The sequence below is a fragment of the Heloderma suspectum genome, chromosome 10, assembly GCF_057233095.1.
Source record: "Heloderma suspectum isolate Gila_16-S chromosome 10, 16-S_ref, whole genome shotgun sequence".
NCBI classification, from domain to species: domain Eukaryota; kingdom Metazoa; phylum Chordata; class Lepidosauria; order Squamata; family Helodermatidae; genus Heloderma; species Heloderma suspectum.
Genome location: NC_139467.1, coordinates 24,743,030 through 24,769,917, shown reverse-complemented (window position 1 = coordinate 24,769,917; position 26,888 = coordinate 24,743,030). Strand labels below are relative to the sequence as shown.

At 48.0% G+C, this 26,888-nt stretch overlaps 1 protein-coding gene across 1 annotated transcript in view; it reads left to right on the top strand.

Annotated features, from left to right (window-relative positions):
- The window catches only part of SERINC2 (serine incorporator 2), a 49,443-nt gene that overhangs the window by 5,514 nt on the left and 17,041 nt on the right, over positions 1–26,888 (top strand). The window contains exons 2-7 of the mRNA XM_084815568.1: positions 4,192–4,353; positions 4,924–5,111; positions 8,425–8,504; positions 14,414–14,551; positions 17,598–17,767; positions 20,454–20,544. Coding sequence (XP_084671694.1) covers positions 4,192–4,353; positions 4,924–5,111; positions 8,425–8,504; positions 14,414–14,551; positions 17,598–17,767; positions 20,454–20,544 — 829 coding nt within the window. The remainder of the gene's footprint in view (positions 1–4,191; positions 4,354–4,923; positions 5,112–8,424; positions 8,505–14,413; positions 14,552–17,597; positions 17,768–20,453; positions 20,545–26,888) is intronic.

The following is a 26,888-nucleotide window of genomic DNA, read 5'->3' as shown; positions in this document are numbered from 1 at the left end:
GCAAAACAAGATGAAATTCTCACCAATCTGTGCTGGCGAAATTCAATAAGTGCAGCTATTCCCAGCGCGGAGATAACTGTGTTGAATCTACCTACTGAGGCCTAGGGAGTGGAGTAGAGCAGAATGCCTTACCTGGGCTGTACCACTTCTTTAAGCTGCAAATTGGAATCTCTTATGTTTCAGAGCATCTTTATATATGGAGCTTTTTTGGATTTAAAAAAATGTCAAGGAGAAGGCTAGGCTAAACTTTTCCTCCTAATATGCTAACGTTTGACATGCAGAGAGTGTTTTTAAAATTAAAATGATGGTGGCAGAGCATTAAATAATGAAGTTATCTAATTGGCAGCCTGGTGCAGAACAGCCTGGGCAAAACTGTATCTGTTGATCTGCCATGCATGCATAAGCTGGGCCTGTGAAATGCTTTGCACACTTTGAGAAAACACTGTGGAAGTATTTAAAGTGGTGGCCTGACTTCACTGCTGGGCATATGCAAAATTCAACAGTATTTAATGGAGGGATCTTTGACATTAAAAATAACTATAAAGATTCACGGCGAAAGCACTTGGCACACAGTTCGGCCTCTCTCCTTATTCACTGTCTGCCACAGACTAAGTGAGTGTGAGGCCCCAGGCCAGAACCAAGCTATTGGCAGTTTTAGAGGCGCTTAGATGCTCTCTGGCTTTGGTCAGTTGGCAGGCTGTTTTCCCTAACAGGCCTCTTGATTTACCAAGATGAGTCAAAGGGCAGATAGCAGTGGTCTGAAGTGCCTTCTATACTAATGAGTGGAGTCTTTTATCAAGAGATGCCTGGGAAGCGAAGGCTGTTTGTCTTAAAGCTGAAGGGGCCTATGCTGAGAACCAAGCGCCGTTAGTCTATGCTGGCAATGAATGCTAGGGGGCGCTTGCTGCTGTCATGCTGCCTCACTGCTAACATGTATGCTATAAAACCCATGTTACCCCATGGCTCTGGGTTCAGAGAAGCTGTCTGATCCAACCATTGGGGACGCCTGTGTGCCGATTGTACCCTTGTAAGTAAACCTGGATCTGATTTATCACTATCTTGGCATCTCTACATTAAGAGTTCAAAGCCCACTGCAGGGGCGATACAGCCAGTCAGTTTGCACTTGATAGTGCAAACTGCAAATTCCTCCTTAGGTCCTTATTTGGACAATTTCACTGCATGTGTCTTGATGGTGTCTTTTGTTTGCCTGTGGGCATGAAATGCTCACAGACATTATTTTTTTAAAAGAGAAAGCAACACATCTGAGGGTTTTAAAAACTGTGCCTTGGTTACTCAGCACAGTTAAACTGCTGGAATTTAACATGACTTATCTTTTGGGAGTTACTGTTTAACCTCAGTTACACAGTAGTCCTTTACTCTCACCACAGATATGCCGCTGCTATGCTGGTGGAACGGCTGCTTGAAGTGAATGAATGCTCTATCTGGGGTGGGGAAAACTCAGAAGCAGACAATCCCCAAATGGTGTAAAAATGACACACACATGACATCCCTAGAAACTCTGTTAGTGTCTACCAATTGGAGTCTGTGCTGGTGACATGGATGGAGCCAGTGAACTCACAGTGACCAAGGCTTGGCTCCATTTCATCCCGCTGCATCACCACACTCACTCAGCATGTGTGGTGATGCCAGAGCACCCCCACTCCATCGGCCCCAGTGGCACAGCCAGCAATGACTGTGCTACTGTTAGTCCTCAGGTATTCCTGCAGGTAGGGGTTCGAAGCCCCTTCTACTCTTAGGGTGCAATCCTATGCAAGTTGAGACAGAAAAAAGTCCCACAACTCCCAGCATTCCCCAGCCAGCTATGCTATGCTGGCTGGGGAATGCTGGGAGTTGTGGGACTTTTTTCTGTCTCAACTTGTATAGGATTGCACCCTCAGTGACCACTGTCTTGGAGCACACAATGCCCCCAGGGAAGGAAGAAGAAGACAGAACACAGCACCCACATAGCTCTGTGGGCAGGATACCCGCAAGAGTGGGCATAGCGGGCAAAGCCTTCCTGGGATAAGAGTTCAGTATTTTGTGGCTGACTTGTGTGTCCTGATCCCTCCTCCCCCCTTTTTTGTTTGCAAATATAACAATACCAAACAAAAAACAAAAAAGGGGACCACAAAAGAGGAGGGAGGAAAGGAAAGGGGAGAAAAAAAGGAGTGTATTCTAAAACAAATCTGTACACAATAATGACTTGCACCACCCTTAAAAAGGAAAGAAAAAGAAAAGGGAACCAAAGGGAAGGATTTAGCACTTCCGTTTCAAACATATGCATTAATATAAGAAGTCCATATATCTAAATAAGCATCCATGTGAGACTGACAGCTGTAGGAAATGCATTCAAGTGTAGCAAGAGCAGTAAGTTCTTCAGTCAGTTAGGTGGTGGGTGTTTATCCTTGCAAACTTGAAGTGTAAGACGCTTTGCAACTGTAAGGGCTCTCAGCATCCACTTTTGCTGTCCATCTCTTTTTAGGGGTGAAAATTAGAAGTGCATGCACATCCACTGTTATCGGAAATTTTCCACAAGCAGAATTTATATGATCGATGACTTCTGACCAACACGAAGCCGCTGCAGGCTGCGCCTATATCATATTCCAACTCCCAATTCCATTCCTCTCTGATGTTCCAAACATCCCCTCCTGCCTTGGCTACTTCTCAAAAGAGTCTTGCCCTCCCTGGGTCGGTTCCGAACAGTGGTGTGCTGGAGCCAGGGCTTTCAGGATCAACGCGCCGGGATGTTTTCATGAGCAGGGATGATGTTGTAATCTGCCAGCCCCCTCAGGCTTCCTTGTTCCGTCTGAACCTAGCTGCAATTTTCACAGTAGCTGGGGGGAATGGATTTTCCCAGCAACAGTACATAGTTGTGAGCTATCCCTGTTGAACCCCCAAAGTATTACCCGGTCTTGCCTGGGTAATAAAGACCCATTGGCTTTGCAAAAGACCTGCTCTTGGTGGAGATGACAACCGCTAGAGCTGGTTTGTTGACACGGATCAACACGGCTACCTGCATTTTTGGACTCATGGGGACTCTTGTGATGAGTGCCTGCCCTGCAAAATCTACCATTGTGCCACTGGTCTTGAAGCCAGCTAATACTTCTCCCTCTTATGCATGGATTGTACCATTCTGGGCTACATAAGGATCAGCACTGGCAGACCCCTGTCACTGTATAGGATGCCTGGGGAGGGGAGAGGAGGTTCACTTGGGATGAGAGGTGGCTTGAGTTGTTGTAACCAGCAGGAGGAAACCTGGTGCCCGCCAGATGTTTTGGACTACAACTTCCGGAATTCCTGACCATTGGCATTGCTGGCTGGGGGTGATGGGTACTGTAGTCTGAATCATCTGGAGGGCACCAGGTTGCCCTCCCTGTTATAAACTGCTGCCTGTTACCACACGGTGTAAATAGCCACGAATGTAGCAGCAGTATTATCAAATCAGCGCTATCCATCTACTTGTGGCACTTTACAAAGAATACGTGGGCAGGCCCTGCCTCAACAGGCTTGGCATCTAGACCCGCTTTCCTCGACTCTGCACCTTTGTAGATGTGTTGGACTACAACTCCCATAATCCTGGACCCCTCGCCATGCTGGCTGGGGACAATGGGAGTTGTAGTCCAAAACATCGGCAGGTGGGCGCCAGGGCACTGTGTGCTCTTGTCCCTCCCTACACGAAAGAAAAAAAAAAACAAAACTCTGCGTAGCGCTATGCATTGGGGTGGAATTTTGGAAAGGGGGCAAGCATCTGTCCGCTACAGCTAGGTCCCCCACCCCATGCGATCTCTCTGCCTCTGACGCAGGGGTGTTGAACCTCTTTCAGCACGCGGGCTGAATGTCATTTTGGAAAAGCTCTCAGGGGCCCATGTTCCAGCGGTGGGCAGGGCCAAAGGCAAAAGGGGTGGAGCCAGAATACCAGCATGTTTTAGCTTAAAACGTTTACTGCCAGTAAGTAAGCAAGCCTTAGAAAAGGCATTTCAGCCTTTTAGAAATGTGTGTGTGTGTGTGTGAGAGAGAGAGAGAGAGAGAGAGAGAGAGAGAGACCCTGTGCAAAAGCCAGGAAGCCACCTAATGATTGGCGGTCGGGGGAAAGGGGCATGGCCATTTTGGGAACCCAGGTGGGCCAGATTGGTCCTGATATTCTGCAGCCCTTGTTCTAATGGCTCTTTGTTGCTGGTCTTTCGTTGCCAGGTGTCCTGTCTTTGTGGCTCGGCTCCTTGTCTCCTGTGTGGCTGCTGCCCTTCTACAAAGAGCTCCACCATCACGCGCCTGAGCTTCACCTTGTTCCTGTTCCTGGGTACATTGGTATCTATTATCATGATCATCCCTGGAGTAGAGGCAGAACTCCACAAGGTAAGCCATGCACTGCCTGCTCTTCGCTTCCCCCAAGCGCTGAAGTTCCAGTAGTGGCATTACTGGGTTCTTTTGGATGAAAAGACTGCTGGAGACATATGGTGTGTTCTAATCTCTCCCCGCCACCACTGCCATACTGACAGCTGGTATTTATCATGCCAGTGAGCCTGTTAATTTGCAAAGCTCCCCCTTTATACAAGCTATCAAACCACTTAGGCACCACATCCCAGGGAAGATTGGGAAGATAACGTGGGGAGGAGGGAGGACCATGTAAGCTGCCTTGGGTTCCTTGGAAGGGGAAGAAGGTGGGATATAAATGTAATAAGTGGTGCACATTCTCTGGCTTTCTTCTCACCGCTTCCAGGTTGGTCTGCAGGCATCCCTGTTGGGTTCTTTGCTCCCTGGCAGGGGTGGTCAACTTGCAGCCTTCCAGATGTTTTGGCCTACAAGTTCCATCAGCCCTAGCCAGTGGTGAGGGGTCATGGGAGTTGCAGGCTATAATATCTGAAGGGCCACAAGTTGCCCATCCCTGAATTAAGGGCACTGATATCTGTTTCTTTTCCTTTACAGCTTCCTGGCTTCTGTGAAGGAGGCAACACTATTCTAGGTGCACAAGGCAAAGTCAATTGCAAGTCCTTCCTGGGGCACAAATCGGTCTACCGCATGTGCTTTGCAACAGCTGCTTTCTACTTCCTGTTTGCCTTGGTGATGATCTGTGTAAGAAGCAGCAAAGACCCTAGAGCCTCAGTACAGAATGGGTGAGGCTGCTGATATTGGTCACATTTCTTGACTATTCAAGGTGCAAGCCTATCGATTGTGCCCTCGCCACTCAGAAGCCTCTGAACTCAGAGGCTTCTGAGTTTCCTATGGCCTGCTGGGCTGAAGCAATCTTCACCTCCCCGCCCTCCGGTCTTTTGTATTTCCTGTATGTCTAGTCAAGGCACTTTGGAGAGGGAGGGAAGGAGGCTGGAGGAAGCTCCGAGTAACTTGTATCCTGGCCTCTCCCGTCTCCTCCCCTCCCCACCCATCTAAACGCCCCCTTTCCTGAGGCTCTGAGGTTGCTTTTCCGACCTCGGAGAAGCAGCCTGCGCTGTCCTCTCTGCACGGGCTGCAAGGTCTGGGGTCAGATCACTGACTCCCCCTTCTGAGGTTGGAATGCTGTCTCCCACCTCGAGGGGGGGGGAGCTATGAGCCCTGCTATGGTCCTTGGGACACTGTCCCAGGAACCATAGGATTGCTCTCTTAGACTCGTATTTCACCCTGTCCCAGGGAGCCAAAGCAGTTCAGGAGATCCATGATTAGGGCTGCAGTCCTACACACACTTACCTGGGAGCACATCCCATTGGATTTTATGAGACTTACTTCTGAGTAGACATGTATAAGATTGTGCTATAAGTCTCCCGAGTGTGTTAAATGGAAAATGCAGCTGGGGAGGTAGTTTGGATTTTGGCTCCGAGCTGCCCTTTCTGTTGTTCCCCTTTCCAAAATGTTAAGTGTGTGTGTGTGAATTTATATGAGTTTATCTTAAGTATCTTAAGATTTTGTGCATCAACTTGTTCTCTTTTCTCTTTGCCCCAATATCTTTGATCATGGATCAGTTCCTTTCATGCTTGTCATGCATTTAATGTGTAAGGTGTTTAATGGAGCAGTGTAATCCTCTGTATGTTGCAAGTCACCTTTGGTAACTCCAGTCCAAAACCAGGATACAGATCTAATAGAACAATACAGGCTTTTCATCTTTGAAGTTGACCTTTTTTTGTACAATAGAATCAGGTCAATTTCAATTGTGCTTTGTCAGTTTCATTTAAAAAAGAGAGAGAGGATCATTGCAGGGGAGAATAAATTAACTGTATTTCATAGGCATTGGACCAATATTTTATAGTCTGACTTTCTTCACTAGAGCCTGAGCTGGCATTCATTTGGGTTTGCTGATGGTGTCCCATAGAGCCACTGATCTAGTCCAGACTTGCCCACTTATTACGGGGCCAGGCAGACTTCAGGCTTGCAGGATCTTCTTTTTCACCAGAACCATGAGGTCCACAAAATAGTGACTCAGGATGGAAGAGGGGACTATACTCTTAAAATGAAGGAACAAGTGTGTCCCTGAGCACATGCTCAACCCAGGAATTTTGTTATCAGTACCAGAACTGAACTCTCAGTCCTGTCACATACAAATCTATTCCTGGTTCTCCTCCCTGCTCCCAAGCTTCCTTCCATCTTGACAGCCTAATTTAGAGGGGCAGAAGGGAAATATTTTTGTTCTTGTTGCTGATAAAGAATTCAAAGTTAGAGTTGCCTTAGTGAATTACTGCAGCTCATCCAGTGATCTACCAGCAGATCCCTGATCTACCTTCTCCCCACACCTGGCTTATTACCTTCAGCAAGTGTGTTGCATCCCGTGTCCCAGCAGCCTCTCGAAAATAAGTTTCTCCTTCCTGCTTTGCATACTTTGCAGAGCAATCCATTGATGTAATGCTTGGGATGCAAAGCCTGAAGGCCAAGATTACAACTTAACTGTTAACCAGTGTTAAATGTCTTCATACCTTCCCTGAAATAGAACCAAATAAAAGAGATAAATAAATCCTATCTCTCAAAAAAAGCAGCAACTTCTCTCTCCCCCCCCTGCTGCACCCCCCCCCCCCGAAACCCAATCTTTCCTTTTTTATCTTTTAAAACCTGAGCACACTAGTGAAAGAGTTGAAGGCTCTTTTAGATTAAGCACTAATGTTGTTAAGCATTTGGAAGCCAGCCTGCTGGGGAACCACTAGCTTATGTTAAATACGACAGCAGTTGTAGTTTTTCCTGTATGTGGCCTGCAGCCTGGCAGATATTGATGAAGGAGGGTGACTGCCATCTCCCAGCATTGTCTGATAGAAAAGCTGTATAGAGATTGATCGTATATATGCATAGAGATGTGAAGGCCCAGAAAAAAACTGGAAAAATTCGGGAAACAAACTTTTTTCCCCATTTTTTTTCTGAGGACCATTTTTGTTTTCTTCTGAAAAATTGAACAGCTTTGGATGATGAAACATTTTCTTTTAGAATTTAAGACAAAGTATTTATATATTGTTACCCAGCCTTTACTCCCCACAAAATGATCTCTAAAAACTATGTAAGAAGAACACTTTTATAGAAAGACTAGAGATGTAAGATATCTGGAAATAATGAAGCCATGGGGGAAAATATTTTTTTTAATCCTCTCTGTAAGATTCCCAGCATCGTTAGTTCTTTCACTCCTTATTACAATGATTGATCTAAAGTATATTTTATTGGTAGACATTTATGCTCAGTTTCCCAACTTGTGAGCTAGAGTCACCATTGTGCATTCTTGACAGCTTGGGTTTTGTTCTATAGAGTTCTGTGTTTCTGATGCTGTAGCGCTCATTTAATGTAGTTCTAATCTATTCAGACAATAATTACAAATTTACTGAGTTTACTTTTAAATGTTTTTAAATAAAATGATAATTTTATGAACAAACTAAGTCATACATTGAATAACCTTAGGAACAGAAAGACTGCTTTATGTTCCTAAAGCAGCCCTCCCCAACCTGGTGCCCTCCAGATGTTTTAGACTATAGTGCCCAGCATTTCTGACCATTGGCCATACTGCCTGAGTCTGATGGGAGCTGAGGTCCAAAATATCTGGAGGACACCAGGTTGAGGAAGGCTTTCTTAAAACAACAAAGGGACTTTAGATCTCTAAGGAACACTAAAAAAAATAAGTATTGCTTATTTTTCAATTTTTCCAAGATTTCCAATTTTTCTGACACTGCCCCCCCCCCCCCCCCGAAAATTTCTGGAAATTTTACATCTCTGTGTATGCTTACGATCAAGATGATTTCTTTTTCAATAGCAACTCCTTTTCTAATGAGGGATGACAGCTTTGGGTATGAGCCATGTCATCCACAATGGATTCTCCGGGGGTGTGCTGCTGCACACACTTACAGCCTTCTGGCTGTTTCCATCCTGGCTTCATGCTGGAGCAAACGGAGCACTGCTTATAGGGGCCATCCTAGGACTCTTCTCTACAGGTCTAAAATAGCCTTTTCTTTCTCCTGTTGTCAACTCCAGGTTTTGGTTTTTCAAGTTCCTAATACTGATCGGAATAACAGTGGGGGCCTTCTATATTCCTGATGGATCATTCACATCTGGTAAATGAAAACCTCCCATTTGCATTTATTACATACAGTGGGGCCGTGATGTCAAACTGAATCTCCGCGTGTTCTCTGTGTGTGTCTGCTCTCTCATGTCAAGTGAGGCTGGATGTCTTCTACTCCATGAAAGCCGCAGAGAAGAATGGTGGTCAGAGCTGGCTCCAGGTTTGAGGGGGGCTGTTGTCAAAGTGGACTTCTCCTATATTGATGCCCTCTTCAGTGGCTAGTAGCCGTGGTGCGATTTGTGCTAGGTGGCTGTGAATCACCCGCCGCTTCCATTTCCCTCCATACTGCTGCAGAGTGATGCTATGTCTGGGCCATTGTGGGTAACTAAAATAAAAGCTGGCTCACTGATGCTGCTGTCTGCTGCAGGGCGCCTGGGGCCATGTTGGCAGTGGGTCCTCTTGGAGCACTTGGAGGTGTCCAAGGATGTCAGATGCTGATGCTGACATAGGCAGGGAACAGAGACCTTTCCTTCTGGAAATGTTAAAGGCCGTGAAACTGCTGAGCCTTCAACAATAGTCTTTGTCTCGCTCATGCTACCCCTGCCAGCTGGCTAAATATCCTCCCTTGCCAGCAGCTGTCCAGCGAGCCAAAGATCAGGTGATGGAGAATGCTAGGGGAGTTGTCCAGCAAGCAGTAAGGCAAGGTTCAGTGTTGCTTCAGCACTGGCTAGGCTTCAGCTGAGCAGCTTTATAGCTGGTATTGCCACCGTACTTGAGAAGCTCTAGGAATATAGGAGGAATCCGTCTGAGGGGTTGAAGTTCGCCAAGCTTCTAGCAGCTCAGCCCCCTGGACTTCGACTTGCTCATTCTGCAAGCTGTCCCGACTCAGTGCAGATCAAGTCAGGCCAGCTCATGGATTTTTGGGTTGTTGTTTTTTTCTTAAAGTGACATTTACACAAACCGCAGCCACAATTTGCATAAATTGCACAAATTGTGGCTGTAATTTGCACAAATTGTGGCTGTGATATGCTTAATTTGTGCAAATTGAGCCCATGGTTTTGCTCAAATTATGGGTGCTATTTGTGCACATTAAGCATATTATGGCTACAGTTTGCACAGTTCACACAAATTGTAGCCGCAATTTGTGTAAATGTCGTTTTAAGAAAAAAAATCTGAGAAAAGTTCCTGGATCCTGGGGAAAAGCCCCTAGTTTGGCTTGCAAATGCTTCAGGGAAATCTGGCAAACTTAAAAAGGGCCAGATTTCCCCACAACAGCCATCCCTAAGAAGCACTTGAGGAACTGGGCAATCTCCTTATGAGTACAGCTTAATTGTCCTCATGCCGCTGGACTGGACCTGCCCTTCCGACTCTGGGTTTCTCTATAGCTGTACCACTGGCACTACTCTTGGGGTGAATTTTATGGTTCTAGAGTGAGGGGTCAAGACCAGTCAGGATGGAATGGTTTCTCCAACCCAGCAGCCTCTTCCAGAAGGGTATGTTCCCAGCTGGTGGTATTGGGAGGGTTATTGGTCTTTGCTGACTCGACTGGAACACTGTCAGGTCTGGGGACAGCAATAAGATCCTTCTCTCTTTGAGGCCTTGTGTAGTTCAGCGGTGGCCCAGTGAGGAGGGAGGTGGTTGGCTGTCACAGTCTTGCACACCTTTTCTTCCCCTTCCAGGAACAATCTGGACTAGAAACTTAGAGAAATAATGCTGACAGTATTGGGAAGGAGTTCTTTGTTGGACCCCAAATTGCAGACTGCACATATGGAGAATTTCCGCAGTCACTATTTCCTTCTGAGTAGTGAACAGCCATTGCAGAATGTCTTAAATCTACCTTCCCCAATCTGGTGCCCTCCAGCTGTGTAGGCCAATGGCCATGCTGACTGGGAAAGATGGGAATTGCAGTTCAACACATCTGGAGAACGCCAGGCTGGGGAAGGCTGTCCTGGAGCCTAGCTTCTTGAACCAACTCCCATGTCAGCTAGTTGAAGGACTTGGCGTGTCTAGGGAAGACGGATGGTTGGTTGTGATGCCCTCGAGGGAGGCAGCCACCCTGCCAGTACAATCAGGTCCCTCATTCCTTTTCCTGTAGGTAACTCCTTTTCACTAAATGTCTTGCCAAGGCTTTGTTCTGTACGCAATACCTTGCCTGCTCACATGTCTTCTTAGTCTATAGACCTGCTGTGCAAGCAGATACATTTGTTTTGAAAGGCTTGCAGTCATCAGTCGCTTCTCCTAATTTATCTAATTCTTTTGCCTGTTCTAATTGCCCCTGTAGTTTAAATTGGGCATATTTGTGCATCTTTGATGTAGGTAAATCTATTAAGACTTGGCACTTAACGTTGTGCTTTTAGAGTGATACGCAAGCACTGGCATCCATTATCTTGCTGCAATCCTTACATCACAGGGTGGTGGTGGGGAAGCTGTGGCCCTCCCAAGTGGTGTTGGACTCCAACTCCCATCAGCCCCAGCCAATGGTCAGGGGTGATGGTGCTGTAGTTGAGCAGCATCTGGAGGACCACAGCTTTCCCATCCCTGCCTTACAACAACTCAGTGAGGTTGGTCCAGTATTACTGTCCCTCATAGTGGTGGGGTGCAGGCTGCAAGAGAGGGTGCCTCGCCTAAGGTTACCTAGCAAGTTCATGGCAGAGACAAGCAAGGTTCAAATTGGTAACTTCCTGACTCATAGTGGAATATGTCATCTTCTGCATATTATAATGGGTGTGGTAGATCCAGCCTCCTCTCTGCTGGGAACAGCAGATGACTTAGAGAGCTTGTTCAGCTGTTTTGATATATGTGTCTTTGAAAAATCTGTTCCTGACAGGTCTGTACCCAGAACTGGCTCCAGGGTTGTGGGGAGGGAAGGAAGGATCCTTGGCAAAGTGCCATCCTGTTCCCTCCTGCTTCAGGGGTTCCCCCTCCCTTAGGATTTGGGGAGCTGCCAACATTGGTGGTGTTGCCAAGTTCCAGGTGACAACCACTCTTCAGCTTTTAGGTGCATTTTTCCCCTTTTCTTTTTTTAAGGCAGGCCCGGGGTGCTGGGGCCCTGGCATTTGCCCCAGGATGTCACCTGCTGGTGCCATTTATTCATTTATTTTTGTGGACTTAACTTTATTTTTACAGAACGCGGCAGCTCGCCTGATTAAAGGCAGCCGCTGGCGAGATCACATCACTCCAGTGCTGAAGGAGTTGCACTGGTTACCAGTTGTTTTCCGGGCCAAATTCAAGGGGTTGGTTTTGACCTCTAAAACCCTATATGGTTCCAGCGCAGCCTATCTTAAGGAGCGCCTCCAGCAACACCAGACAGGCTGCTCAACAAGTTCTGCCTCAGATGGCCTTCTCTGTCCCATCAGCCAGGACAGCTAGACTGGTGAGGACGAGGGAGAGAGCCTTCTCTGTGGTAGCCCCCACTCTGTGGAACTCCCTCCCTAGGGAACTCCACCATGCCCCCTCTTTAATGAGCTTCCGCCACGCATTAAAAACGTGGTTGTTCAGGCAGGCATTTGGGGTGCATTAGGATATTTTTAGAAATATGATGTTTTTAATGTAGAATTTTATTGTTTTAAACGTGGCTCAACCACACTACAAGCGAGAAGGATCTTGGAATTGTTGTCGATCACAAGCTGAATATGAGCCAACAATGTGATGTGGCTGCAAAAAAGGCAAATGCTATTTTGGGCTGCATTCATAGAAGCATCGCTTCCAAATCCCGGGAAGTACTAGTTCCCCTCTACTCAGCACTGGTTAGGCCTCATCTGGAGTACTGTGTCCAGTTCTGGGCACCACACTTTAAGAAGGATGCAGACAAACTGGAGAGGGTTCAGAGGAGGGCAACAAAGATGATCAGGGGACTGGAAACAAAGCCCTATGAAGAGAGTCTGAAAGAAATGGGCATGTTTAGCCCTGAGAAGAGAAGACTGAGGGGAGATATGATAGCACTCTTCAAGTACTTGAAAGGTTGTCACAGAGAAGAAGGCCAGGATCTCTTCTTGATCATCCCAGAGTGCAGGACACGGAATAATGGGCTCAAGTGACAGGAAGCCAGATTCCGGCTGAACATCAGGAAAAACGTCCTGACTGTAAGAGCAATACGACAATGGAACCAATTACCTGGGGAGGCGGTGGGCTCTCCCACACTGGAGGCCTTCAAGATGAGGCTGGACAGCCATCTGTCAGGGATGCTCTGACTTGGATTCCTGCATTGAGCAGGGGGTTGGACTCGGTGGCCTTGTAGGCCCCTTCCAACCCTACTATTCTATGATTCTATGAAACTGTTCTATTGTTGTACATCGCCCAGAGTGGCTGGGTGACCAGCCAGATGGGCGATTAATAAATTTAATAAATAAAAAAATAAATATTTTTTTAGGCTGCCTTCATGAGTGGAACCCTCTTCAAGGCAGCATCCAAGATAAAAACTGTACAATGTGGATGCAATAAAAATAAGTACATATTTGACTAAAAATCCATAAAAAAACCTGAAATTACCAATAAAATAAGCAGCCCCTGGTTCACTCCAGAATGCGTCCCTTCACTCCAGATGCTCCGTTTTGGCCTATGACTTCCATCAGCCTTAGCCAGCAGAGCCAATGGTGAGAAATGTTGGGAGTGGTAGGCTAAAACATTTGGAGGTCTACAAGTTCCCCACTGCTGCAGTACGGGAAGGCCAGCGAAAACAGGTGGTTCTTTAGAGCTGTATTGCATAGCAGAGCTGAAATGAAATGTTGTTTTGTGAGAGGGAAGCTGTGCAATTTGGAATTAAAAAACAGAATGACTTCAGAACTGAATTTCCCGGTACCTGTTTTATGTGCAAGGGGCGATCTTTCCTGCCTTGAGAAACAGTCAAATGAAATGGGTGTAGAAGGCAGTGTTTGCTAAGTGCTGTCCAGTGGCTAATGTGAGATGCTATTTTTTAATCTAGCATTCTCCAACTTGATGCCTGTCAGGAATGAATCTGAGCATGTGGAGATATCTGGCACCTCAGATTCAGAATCAGAATGAGAACAGCCAGAACAGAGGGAGGCGCCCTCCCTAGTGAGCCCAGATATGGCGAGGTCTTCTTCCCAAGACCTTGACACACAGATGGCCCAGGCTGAACTGCTCCCCCATTCCTCACCCGTGAGAATTCAAGTTTCGAAGGAGGAGGAGGGCGAGGGGCATGACTTGAGGGATTTCATAGAATCATAGGGTTGGAAGGGGACTACAAGACCATCGAGTCCAATCCCCTGCTCAGTGCAAGAAGCCTGATTCCCAGGCACTCTCCCATCCAAGTACTAACCAGGACTGGCCCTGCTTAGCTTCTGAGATCAGATGAGATCAGGCACATCCAGCCCTTTGTTTGTCGCAGAGCGAAGCGGGAAAAGTTAGGGGCAGGGCTCCGATGCTCCTCCAGGTTGGCCACTCGTGGAAGCCAACGTAGGAGGGAGCCACCCTAAGGGTGGGGCATCCCTGCAAAGCAAGTCTGGCCCTGAAGTTCATGCCCAGACTCCTGGCAACTTCTCTAACTTCGACTTTGTCTCCTCTATTGATATTCATAGATGTGTGGATTTGCTGGTTCTATGCGTTCTGAGAGTTTCCTAGAATCTGCATTTGCAAAGAAGCTAGTTGTTAACTAATAAAGTAGTATTAGCCTAAAGCCTTGTTTCCTGGAGTGTGTTGATTGTGAAGGGAGAGGACGTAAAAGCATGACAATGCCCTCCAGATATTTTGGGCTACAACTCCCACCATTCCTGGCCATGCTGGTTGGGGCTGATGGGAGTAAAAGTCCAAAACATCAGAAGGGCACCAGTGTGGCAAAGGCTGGACTAATGCAGCCCGCTACCATGAAAGAGGAAGTTCTGTACCTAAATCATTCATGCCTAGCTGATATTTTAAAACGTCATGTGATCTCTTGTGCTGTGGACCCAAGAGAATTCTCCACAATAACCTCTCCTCTTTCTCCTTTTGTTTCTCCCCATTAAGTCTGGTTCTACTTTGGTGTGGTGGGCTCCTTCCTCTTCATCCTCATCCAGCTCATCCTGATGATTGACTTTGCACACTCCTGGAGTCAGATCTGGCTGCACAACGCCGATGAAGGCAACAGCAAGTCCTGGTATGCAGGTGTGTACAGCGCAACAGTTCACTTGTGTTTGAAATGGAGGCGGCAGGGTTGTCTGCGATGCCCTCGTTACTTTTATATAGGTGCCAGAGAAAAATTCCTCCGGTTGTTCCCCAGGCCTTTAGGAACTGCTAACATTCCCATTAGTGCAGTTTTGATTTGTACTTTCTGTTTGAATGAACTGTTGCCATTTTAGTTAGTCTGTATGCCTTTCTTTTTCTTTGCGAGCCACTCTGAGAACATCAATCTACACTGAATGTGCAGGATATAAATGATGTAACTGGATCCATTTTGGAAAGCAAAACAACAAACAAACAAACAAAAAACCCTGATCAGAGCCAATCGTTCGCATTGCTTATTTATTTATTTATTTATTTCATTTCTATACCACCCAATAGCCGAAGCTGTCTGGGCGGTTCACAAAATTAAAACCAAACAACGCACAATAAAACAATTTAAAATATATAGAACATTAAAACCACATTGCTTGTGTGTGTGTGTGGGGGGGCTGCAAAACAATCCAGTGAGACTGGGGGAGGGAACATAAGAACATCAGAAGAGCCCCGCTGGATCAGACCAAGGGTCCATCTAGTCCAGCATTCTGTTCACACAGTGGCCAGCCAGCTGTCAACCAGGAACCCTCAAGCACTCAAGAAAACAAGGAGAAGGTCAACGTAGCTAACTTTAATCAAAAGCTATGTTAAATCTAATGAAATAATCATGATCGTGAAACATTCTTGTCATGGTGGGTGGGGGTAAACTATGGTGCCATACGGCCTGAGTCATAAGAACATAAGAAGAGGCATGCTGGATCAGACCAAAGGCCTGCCTACGCCAGCATTCTGACCAATCAGGTGCCAGGGCTTTTCTTACATTCCAAAGCAGCCTTCCCCAACCGGATGCCCTTTAGGTGTGTTAGACAACAACTCCCAATATCCCTAGCCAGCTGGCTGGGGATGCTGGGAGTTCTAGTCCAACACAGCTGGAAGGCACCATGTCGGGGAAGGCTGTTCTTACGAGTTATGGCCCCTGTCAAGGGCTCCTTGGAGGGCTCTCTCAGTCTAATCCAGTAGCCAAGTCCAGACACAGACAAAGGGATTCCTTTCAAAGCTTTATTCTTCTTTTACAACTTAGCAACTCTACCATTTGCAACTAGATCTGAGCAGCACAGTACCTATGCCCTAAGTTGGAACAGTTGGTCCCCGTTTGAAAGGGAATTACTGGCAGACCCCTGAACTTAAGGACTAGGGAGAGTCCCTCCCCTTTTCCCTTGGATCCTCTGGGTGCAGCCGTTGTTTGTGCGCCACCCGGGCACTACGCCTCCTTTCTGCGCCCTCCATTTGGTGCCGCTCTCTGCGTCGGTGTCGTGCGTCCACCAAGACTGCTTCCCGCGCTCTGTCACTCCCAGGTCTGCTATCTAAGCTAGGAATGCTGGTGGGAGGAATCTCCGTCAGCCATGGGCCCTGGGAAAGAGGAGCGCGCTCCTCTCCCAGGAGCGACTGCTCTTCCTCAGAATCAGAACTACTCTGGGATTCTATGGGCTCAGTGTCCACCCTGACAGCCCCACCCTCAGTACAACCAGTGCCGATTTCTCAGATTAGAGCAGTGCATTAAGAACATAAGAAGAACCCTGCTGGATTAGACCAAGAGTCCATCTAGTCCAGCATTCTGTTCACACAGTGGCCAACCAGCTGTTGACCAGGAACCCACAAGCAGAACATGAGCACAACAGCAACCTCCCACCCATGTTCCCCAGCAACTGGTGTACATAGGCTCACTGCCTCTGGTACTGGAGGTAGCACATAGCCATCAGGACTAGTAGCCATGGGTAGCCTTCTCTTCCAGGAATTTGTCCAAACCCCTTTTGAAGCCATCCAAAATGGTGGCCATCACTACATCCTGTGGGAGCGCATTCCAGAGTTTAACAATGAGCTGTGTGAAGAAGTCCTTCCTTTTATCTGTCCTGAATCTCCCACCAATCAGCTTCATAGGATGAAGGGAGAATCAAAGGTGGAGAAACCACCATGCCCAAAGCCTTGCTGGGTCCTAAGGTGAGGGTGCAGTGTTTTTCTGGGGTGTTTTCATCCTTCTGGCCATTTCTCTCCCCACATCTCCAAATTTCGCTTGCGACAGAAAGGAAAATAAATCTGCCAGGTGCACACCCTTTTTGCTGTTACCTATGGCGGAGTGGTGCTGGAGCACGCAAGGGCAGCGGAGGTGTCCGTACTCACAGGAGGGAAGCTTGCAAGTGCCTAACTCCTTCTCCACTTGTGGAGCTCCTGCTCTGTGGGTGGAGAGGGATTTTTGTCCTACTCCTCAGCCAAAAAGGCTCCAGGAGGGACTTACATATAATCAGTGAAACAAGACAGTCCCTGCCCAAAGGCTTACAATCTAAAAAGACATGACACACAAGGAAAAAAGAACGGGGAGGGAAGAGAAAAACATAACTTAAAAAAAAATATTAAGGGCACAATCATATGGTCCTGGGTGAGTGTCCCAGGGACCATAGGACTATTGGAGCCACCCTGCCAAGACCATAAACACTGCTATGACCTTGGGAGGGGAACTCTGTGTCCCTATCCCTCCCCTGCCCCCTTGCAGCTGTTGCAGAAAGAACTGTGGTGGCTGTTTTGTTGTGACCCCGGGCAGTGTTGTAGAGGTCGAAAAGGGGGATGTACTGGTGGGTGGGGAAGGGAGGGGAGAGGTGAGGCCAGGATCTGCGAAATCCTACAGCCTCTCCATTGCCCATCTGCACCCACTGCCATTAAGTGAGCTAGACAGACATGGAGGCTTCCATCTAACGGGCAGCAATCCCCTACATTTACGCTCTTGCGTCGTTCAGCAGGGCTTGTGGAATGGCCCCACTTCCCCCATCTCATCTCCCTCAGTACAGTCAGCAGTCCAAATTAATCATTTGCAGAAGGGGCTGGATCAGGGCCAGTCCTAGTGATAGCATCATTCTTTAAAAAGCTGGTTCTCTTGAGCATCCGGAAAGGCGTCTTGTTGCCAAGCTGTGCGTTGATGTCTCCTGTGTACTCTCTTTCCCAGCCCTGTTTGTCTTCACTTTCCTCTTCTATGCGGTCTCCATCGCTGCTGTGGTGCTGCTCTATGTGTATTACACCAAACCAGACAGCTGTACAGAGAACAAGGCGCTCATCAGCGTTAACCTCATCTTCTGTGTGATTGTGTCTGTGGTGTCCATCCTGCCCAAGGTCCAGGTAAGATGCTGTGTTGGGTAGGGCTGTGTGGATTTTGTAAAATCCATTCCGTCTGCATCTTGTGGATTGTCGGGAGCCTTTCGTCCTGGCGTCTGTTCATTGACGGAATTGGATATTTTCCAACTTGTTGAATTTGCACAGATTTGCATTTGCGCAGATTTGTGGTTGTGAAAATGCGCAAATCTTACCCAGATCTCTCTCAGCGCCCCCCCCCCCCCTGGGCATTTTCATACTTTAGCCTATGGGGGAAATGTTTGGCCGGTGTTCTTTTTACTTTATGTATTTTTCTATGACTAAATTGGCATAAAATTCTGGAAAGTAAAAAAATAAATACGTCTGCAGAATCCATGTGACTCTGGAAAAGCTGGTCCATTGCAGAATCCATGGGTCAGATTAATAAAAATTTGAACTCATTTGGTTCCGTTGGAGATTTCTCCGACATCCTTAGCATTGCCTTTTTTGGTCTCTGGAGGGGAAGATTTTTAGGCTGCCCTTTCAGTAAAACTGTTCAGTGGTGACACCCTAGTTGTGAAATACCCTCCGCAGAGAGGCTCACCTGGCATTCACATTGTGGTATTTTTGGCTCTGGGTGAAGACTGTTTTGCTCTGCTATTGGGTTTCCTTTGGTTTTCTTTTGCATCTGTTTTTCATTTGTTTTAAGTTACCTGTTATTCTTGGTTTTCATGGTTTGACCTCTCATTTTGAGAACTGCCAAGAGAGCTTTGGCTATTGGGCAGTACTGAAATGTAGCCAGAAAATAAATAAATAAATAAGATTAGGGTGGCACGTGGTTGATGCTAAGAAAGACGACTGTGGCAGCCCCACACCCTCAATGTTCCCTTCCTCTTGAGCCAGGACCTTCAATTTAGCTCACAGGCCTGAGGTTCCATATTCCTGGGCCAGGTGGGCAGATAATCTACCCTAGTTTAAGACAGCTTATATCAGTGGCCAAGTTTGCCAATGACACCAAATTATTTAGGGTGGTGGAAACAAAAAGGGATTGTGAGGAGCTCCAAAAGGATTTCTCCAAACTGGGAGGATGGGCATCCAAATGGCAAATATGGTTCATTGTGTAAAGTGATATATGTTGGCAAAAGAATTCCAGCTTCAAGTATAACCTGTTGGCATCTGAGCTAGTGGTGACTGACCAAGAATGAGATCTTGGGGTTGTGGTGGGCAGCTTGATGAACATGTCAACCCAGTGTGTGACCACTGTAAAAAAAAAAAGGAGAGGCAAACTCCATGTTAGGCATAATTAGGAAAGAAACTGAGAATAAAACTGCCAATATCATCCGGCCCTTATACAAATCTATAGTGCAACCACACTACTGTGTACAGTTCTGGTCACCACACCTAAAGAGAGGTACTGTAGAGCTGGAAAAAGGGCAGAACAGGGTAACTAAAATGAACAAATGGGCTGGAGCAGTCCTTCTTCAAGTACATAGTTAAAGTATGGAATTTATTTTCCCAAGATGTAATGGTTTGGATGGCCTTAAAAGGGATTGGACAAATTCGTGGAGGACAGGGCTATCCATAGCTATTTGTCCTGATGCCTATATGCTGCCTGCAGTATCAGAGGCAGTATGCCTATGTACACCAGTTGCTGGGGAACATGGTTGGGAGGGTGCTGTTTCATTCATGTTTCCCATGGTTGGCCACTGTGTGAACAGAATGCTGGACTAGATGGACCCTTGGTCTGATCTAGCAGGGCTCTTCTGATATTCTTAGCTTCCTATGCTTCATCCCTCCCAGGATCACAAACAAATGCAATTCTGTGGGTGGGTTGGGATGGGGTGGCGGGCTGAGTGTTGGGAGGAGGGAATAATTAGCAACTCCCTCAGTGCTTTCTCAGATCCATTCCTGGAAGAAGAGGCTGCACTGGACGTACAACCTTTTCATTTTTTGCACCTGCCACTTATGAGAAGGAAGCTGCTGAGGCAAGCCGTGCTTGCAGATGGTGGGGCTTTAGGCAGATGCTGAGGGTCACAGGGCTACTGAAACCAGCCAGGCCTGCCGTTTGGCTTATGTTCAATCACCATGCTGACTGCCTCTTCCAGGAGACGAGTCTCAAAATAAACCACCCACAGCTCTGAAGAGCATGACTCAGACATCAAAGAGGAGATTTGGCTGGCTGGTATTGGCAATGATTTAAGTGGTAGTAATGTCTCTTGAAAGATGTGATGTCAACTAGGTGCTGGTGAAGCTGGTGCTGGGCTCTGTAGACAGCTATGTGTGCTCTGCCCCTATTCCCCACTGAATGTCTGTGTTCCTGCTGCTTTTGGCAACAGAAAATGCACATTGTCATCTATTTTTAACAAATGTAATTTGTTAAACAGAGCCAAAGTAGGCGTGATGTTAAATGTGTCTTTGTATTTAATATGCATTGAAAAAATTCATCAAATGGCACCACCTAGTGGGTGAGTTTATTCCCCCCTCCCCAGCAAATAACAGCTGAGAGATTTTCCTCAGAGCTCCATACCCTTTCTGACCCCATCGCTTATCAGCCTCTGCCCCCATCTGATGCACTTTGCATTTAACATGCAGGGGTTTGAATGAATGAATGAATGAATGAATGAATGAATGAATGAATGCAAAGATGTGTTCAGCATCATGTCCAGCTTGGCTCTGATTGCACTGAAGATGCATTGGAACTTCAACCGGAACACCTCCTGTTTCTTCTCTGCAGGATGCTCAGCCTCACTCCGGCTTGCTGCAAGCCTCCATCATTACACTCTACACCATGTTTGTCACCTGGTCAGCCTTGGCAAATGTACCAAGTAAGTAGCATCGTCCTGCTCTTGATGTATTTTGCTCCCCCCTTTTTAAAAGATGTCTCCTGCTTTTTAGAAATCACAGTTTCCAACAGTGGCTCCCAAACCACATCAAATGGGTTTTTTGTGACTCCATCTTCTGGCCTTCGTTTGCTGCTCTGCAATGCCAGGTCTGTTACCCAGAAAACCTCCCTCATCCATGACATGATCCTGGATGAGCGTGCAGACCTGGCATGTATTACAGAGACCTGGCTGGCCGAGGCTGCTGCTCCAACCCTTGCAGCCATGCGTCCAGCTGGATTTTCGTATTCACAGCAGCCGAGGGCTGGGGATCGGGGAGGGGGAGTGGCTGTTGTCTACCGAGAGTCCTTGGTCTTCACCAGACCCCCTGTCTGGGAGACCAAGGTTGCTGAGTGCATGTACTGGAGGTTGGGCCCGAAGGGCAGTCTGGGGATTCTGCTCGTGTACTGTCCACCCTGCTGCACGACTGACTCCCTGGCCGAGGTGCTTGAGGTGGTCTCTGATGTGCGTGTACAGTCCCCTAACTTATTGGTGTTGGGGAATTTCAACGTACATTCAGAGGCCATCCTCACAGGAGCACCTCGGGACTTCATGGAGACCATGGCTTCCTGGGAGCTGCACCATATTCTAATGGGCCCACCCATGTAGCCGGTCATGCACTAGACCTTGTGTTTGTTTCTGGAGAAGTGGGGAGTGATCTAGAAGTCGGGGGTATATCCACCACCCCCTTGTCATGGTCAGATCACTATCTGGTGACGTTGGACTTCTCGGTTCCACAACCCCTCTGCAGGGGTGGAAGACCCATTAAAATGGTCCGCCCCGGGCGTCTTATGGATCCGAATGGATTCCTGAGTGCGCTTGGGGATTCTCTGGGGCACACCAATGGCCACTCGGTCGAGACCCTGGTGGGTGGCTGGAATGCCGCAATCACTGGGGCATTAGACCAGCTGGCTCCGAAACGCCCTCTCCCCCTGAACAGGGCTCGGACTGCACCATGGTTCAATCCGTGGTTACGAGCTCTGAAACAGGAGGTGAGACGGCTAGAGCGCCAGTGGCGGAAGTCTCGCTCCAAAGATGATCAGACACAGGCTAGAGCTGTATCTTCAGCCTATCACGTGGCGGTAAAGGCAGCAAAATAGGAATATTATGCTGCCTCTATTGCGTCTGCAGAGTGTTGTCCCAGGAGGCTGTTCCAAGTAGGGATGTACGAAAGTCACTTACCTGGTCTCGCAGCTTTTTTCGTGGTGGGGGGAGGCGCTTCGCTTCTCCCGCCGAAGTTCAGGCCGGGGGGGGGGGGGAGAGGCTTCCCGCCTCGCCCGGCCGAAATTCAGGCCGGGGAGAAGCGCCCCATCTCCCCGGCCACGAACTTCAAAAGAAAAGTAAAAAAAAAAAAAAGCCCCGTGATAGGCTACGTAACGATTTACGTAGCCTATCACGGCTAGATCTGCAAAGTCAGCCGTGATAGGCTACGTTAATCGTCACATAGCCTATCACGGGTGAGTTTGAAAAAAAAAAAAAGCGCGTACGCAAATGGCGGCCCCCATAGGGAGCCGCCATTCGCGTTCCTTATTTGGTTTCTGTAGTCTACGTAAAGATTTGCATAGACTACAGCGAAAATAAGGGCAATGCTATTTGCTATTTGCGTTGCCCTTATTTTCGCCACGTGACGATTAACGTAGCTTATCACGGCTGACTTTGCAAATCTAGCCGTGATAGGCTACGTTAATCGTTACGTAGCCTATCACAGGAGCGTTTTTTTTTTTTACTTTTCTTGTAATGGCAGCGGCGGCGGCAGCTGGTCGAAAGACCAGCTGCCGCCCCCGCCCCTGACGAACACCTGCCGAACCGCCGCCGGGACCCGCCGCCGGGAGGGACATTCGTGAAAGGTAAGTCCCACCCCGGGGGGCAGGGGGCGGAGAATTTCTCCCCGAACAACCTTCGGAGGACCGAATGCGTTGGCGCTCGGCCCCCCAAAGTTTCGGGGAGAAATTCCCCCCATCCCTAGTTCCAAGTGGTCCGGAGCCTGGTTGGTCCTGTGGCTCCTGAACCACTGGAGCATTCTAAGGCCTCCTGTGAGGCCTTGGCAAGGCACTTTGCAGATAAAATTGATCAGATTAAGAGTGTTACTCCGCACGCTGTGGATACAGTTAGTGAGCAAGAGGCAGCCTGTGGCAAACCGGTTTTGTGGGATCGGTTCCAGCTTCTTCCTCCTGATGAAGTGGACAAGGTGCTTTCATCTGTAAGGCCGACCACCTGCTTACTTGATCCTTGCCCATCTTGGCTCATTATGGGCTGCAGAGAGAGACTGGGTGAGGGGATCAGGGCGGTGGTGAACACCTCCCTTGAGAAGGGAGTGATGCCATCAGCCCTCAAGGAGGCAGTGATAAGACTGCTCTTAAAGAAGCCCTCCTTGGATCCTCAAGTTCTGAACCACTTTCGCCCAGTCTCAAATCTGCCATTTTTGGGCAAGGTGATTGAGCGGGTGGTGGCGATGCAGTTGAAGGCACACTTGGAAGAAACTGATTATCTAGACCCATTTCAGTCGGGCTTCAGGCTTGGGCATGGGACAGAAACGGCCTTGGTCGCCTTGGTGGATGATATGAGGAGGGCTCTGGATAGGGGTGAATGCTCTTTCCTTGTTCTCCTCGACCTCTCAGCGGCTTTTGATACTGTTGACCACGGTATCCTCCTGGACCGCCTGGAGGGGTTAGGCATTGGAGACACCATATTGCAGTGGTTCCGGTCCTTCCTCTCCGGCAGGTACCAGGGGGTAGCACTGGGAGAGGAGGTTTCGGACCCGTGGCCACTCACTTGTGGGGTGCCACAGGGTTCCATCCTCTCCCCGATGCTATTTAACATCTATGTGAAGCCGCTGGGGGCTGTCATCAGGAGGTTTGGGGTGCAGTGTCATCAATATGCGGATGACACACAGCTCTACCTCTCGTTCAAATCTTCACCAAGGTTGGCCGTAGAATCCCTGTCCAAATGTCTGGAGACGGTGAGTGGCTGGATGAGGAGGAATAAGCTGAAGCTGAACCCTGACAAGACCGAGGTACTTTTGGTGGGAGACAAGAGGAGGCTGGAGGATGTTGACCTGGTGTTGAATGGGGTACGGCTAACCTTGAAAGACCAGGTCCGCAGCCTGGGGGTCATTTTGGACTCCCAGCTGTCCATGGAGGCTCAGGTGTCAGCTGTGAGCTGGACAGCGCTGTACCAACTCCATCTGATACAGCGTCTGCGCCCCTTCCTTCCCGACCATCTGCTCCCATCGGTAGTACATGCCCTGGTCTCCTCTAGTTTAGACTACTGTAATGTGCTCTACGTGGGGTTACCCTTGAAGATGGTTCGGAAGCTGCATCTGGTACAGAACGCGGCGGCTCGCCTGATTAAAGGGAGCCGCCGGCGAGATCACATCACTCCAGTGCTGAAGGAGTTGCACTGGTTACCAGTTGTTTTCCAGGCCAAATTCAAGGTGTTGGTTTTGACCTTTAAAACCCTATATGGTTCCGGCCCAGCCTATCTTAAGGAGCACCTCCAGCAATACCAGACAGGCCGCTTAACAAGATCAGCCTCGGATGGCCTTCTCTCTGTCCCATCAGCCAGGACAGCTAGACTGGTGGGGACGAGGGAGAGGGCCTTTTCGGTGGTGGCCCCCACTCTGTGGAACTCCCTCCCTAGGGAACTCCGCCATGCCCCCTCTTTAATGAGCTTCCATCGTGCATTAAAAACGTGGTTGTTCAGGCAGGCATTTGGGGTGGGTTAGGGTATTTTAGAAAACTTTTTTATTGTAGAATTTTATTGTTTTATTATATGCTGTATATCGCCCAGAGTGGCTGGGTGACCAGCCAGATGGGCGATTAATACATTTAATAATAAATAAAATAAAAAATAAAAACACAGATAAAAACGTTACTGCGAATGGAATCGGCAGAGGAATACAAGGACTCTATTATTTTATTTATTTATTTCATTTCTATACCACCCAATAGCCGAAGCTCTCTATAAAATGTTGGATATCAAATCAATTGAAGGCCTGGACAGGTGAAATAAAAATAAAGCCTGGTGCCTAGAACTAACTGAACTAGATCTCCGGAGCATCAGGAGGTTGCCACTGAGAAGGCTCTGTGCCTGGATTGGTACCTGACTGATCTCCAAATACGGCCTTGGCTCCTTGGTACATGCTATAGCTGTGGTGTGGTGTTATCATGGTGCTCATTAGACTAAGGACATCGATGTGCCTCATCTGAAGTACTGGGTCCCGTTCTGGGCACTGCACTTTAAGAAGGATGCAGACCAGCTGGAGAGGGTTCAGAGGAGGGCAATGAGGATGATCTGGAACTGGAAACAAAGCCCTATGAAGAGAGGCTGAAAGAACTGGGCATGTTTAGCCTTGAGAAGAGAAGACTGAGGGTAGATAGGACAGTGCTCTTCAAGTCCTTGAAAGGTTGTCCCAGAGAGGAAGGCCAGGATCTCTTCTCGATCATCCCAGAGTGCAGGACACGGAATAATGGGCTCAAATGACAGGAAGCCAGATTCCGGCTGAACATCAGGAAAAACCTCCTGACTGTTTGAGCGATACGACAATAGAACCAATTACCTGGGGTGGTGGGCTCTCCCACACTGGAGGCATTCAAGATGAGGCTGGACAGCCATCTATCAGGGATGCTCTGACTTGGATTCCTGCATTGAGCAGGGGGTTGGACTCGATGGTCTTATAGGCCCCTTCCAACCCTACTATTCTATGATTCTATGTCCAGAGGTTCAGGAGGTCTACCTACTTCACCTTGGTGAGCTGACTCTTCTTCCCATGTCATGGTGCCTCACCTCTTCCTCCTCCAACATCTGCATGTTCTGTATTTTGGTCAATCTGCCTAGACTTTTCAGACCCAAGTTCCTATTAAGGCAACATCCAGACACCCGTCTATCTTGGCTCATACGTTTCTGAAATAGCAGAGAAGCAATTAAGTGTGGTCTTTAGATCCCTTGTGGTTGAGCTCTGTATGGTTGAAATCACTGATAGAATCTAGAGTGTGGAGGGACCCAGGGAATTCTTCCACACACAGAAGCCAATCACACTGAGAATCTTCCTTCATCACTGGCAATGGGATAGTTTCATCCACCACACCCGAGGACAGCAGGCTAGCTTAGGGGAAACAGGGCAATCCACGTGGCACACACGGCTCTGTCCTCCAACACCTCACTGCCACTCCTTGTCCCCCAGCATCTGCCCCCTGAGGTGGCCGCCTCACTCTGCCTAATGGTAGGGCTGGCCCTGACAATATTAACTGTAGCATTATCCTTTGGGGTGCATGCACGCTTAACTTTGGGGTGCATGCACAGTTTATCCCCAACAGGTAGAAATCACATGGTAGAGTCTGGAAGTTGGCGAGTACCAGACTTTTTAAAAGAGAGTTTATTGGCAGAATTAACTAGACAGACTCCAGCACAGTATCAATGTGTGTGTGGAGGGGAGGGGATGGGGATGATTCCAATTTGGTTCTCATTCACTGTGTGCGGTTGTTATAGAATTGATGGCAGTTTGTTCGGTGTCACTTTGACATTTCTTTCTTTCCTCATTGGGCGAGTCCTTGGTTTTTGTTCCCTGTTCCATTTTTCCAAGGCATTTTATGTTCTTTTTAAGAATGCGCCCTCCTGTTTAGTTTAGGTTGATGGCGTGATTGACATCTGGAGGTTTAGACGGTGTTTTGCGTCTACTGAATCTACTGATTCTGTGGGTCAAAACAGGCATTGCTTGAAAGGCGTAGCTAGCAGCTACATCTTTCTTTCAGTTTTACTCTAGAGTAGGCTTAGGGGCCCCTCAGGGTGCAGGAGGGCTTTAACCCTTTTCCCCATGCTGTGGGCATGATCCAGATCAGGGGGCCTTGCGCTTGCAATTTTTATTACAAAATAGTGACCCATAAAGCAAATGAATCAATATTTTGTGATAGCAATTCGCGGGGGGTGGGGGCAGGATCAGGTCCCTAGTGTGTGGGGAGTTAAGCTTCCTATGCCCTCCCCATGCGCGCGCGCGCACGCACACACACACACACGGTTCCTGATCTAGATCAGCTGCGAACTACATCTTCAAAGTCATGCCTGCTTGGCCCAAAGTTCTCAGGTCCTTTGGTTCAAAGTCTGTCTCTCCAGCCTTAAGGGTATAGAACATTAGTGGCAACCTTGTACCACTCCACATGCAGTGGGATGCCTGACTTGCATCAGTCCCAGTCAGTGGTCAGGGATGATGGGAGTTGTAGACCAGCAACATCTGGATGGTCACATGTTCCCCATCCCAGCTGTAGAACATTCCCCCCCCACCCCTAACAAATAAT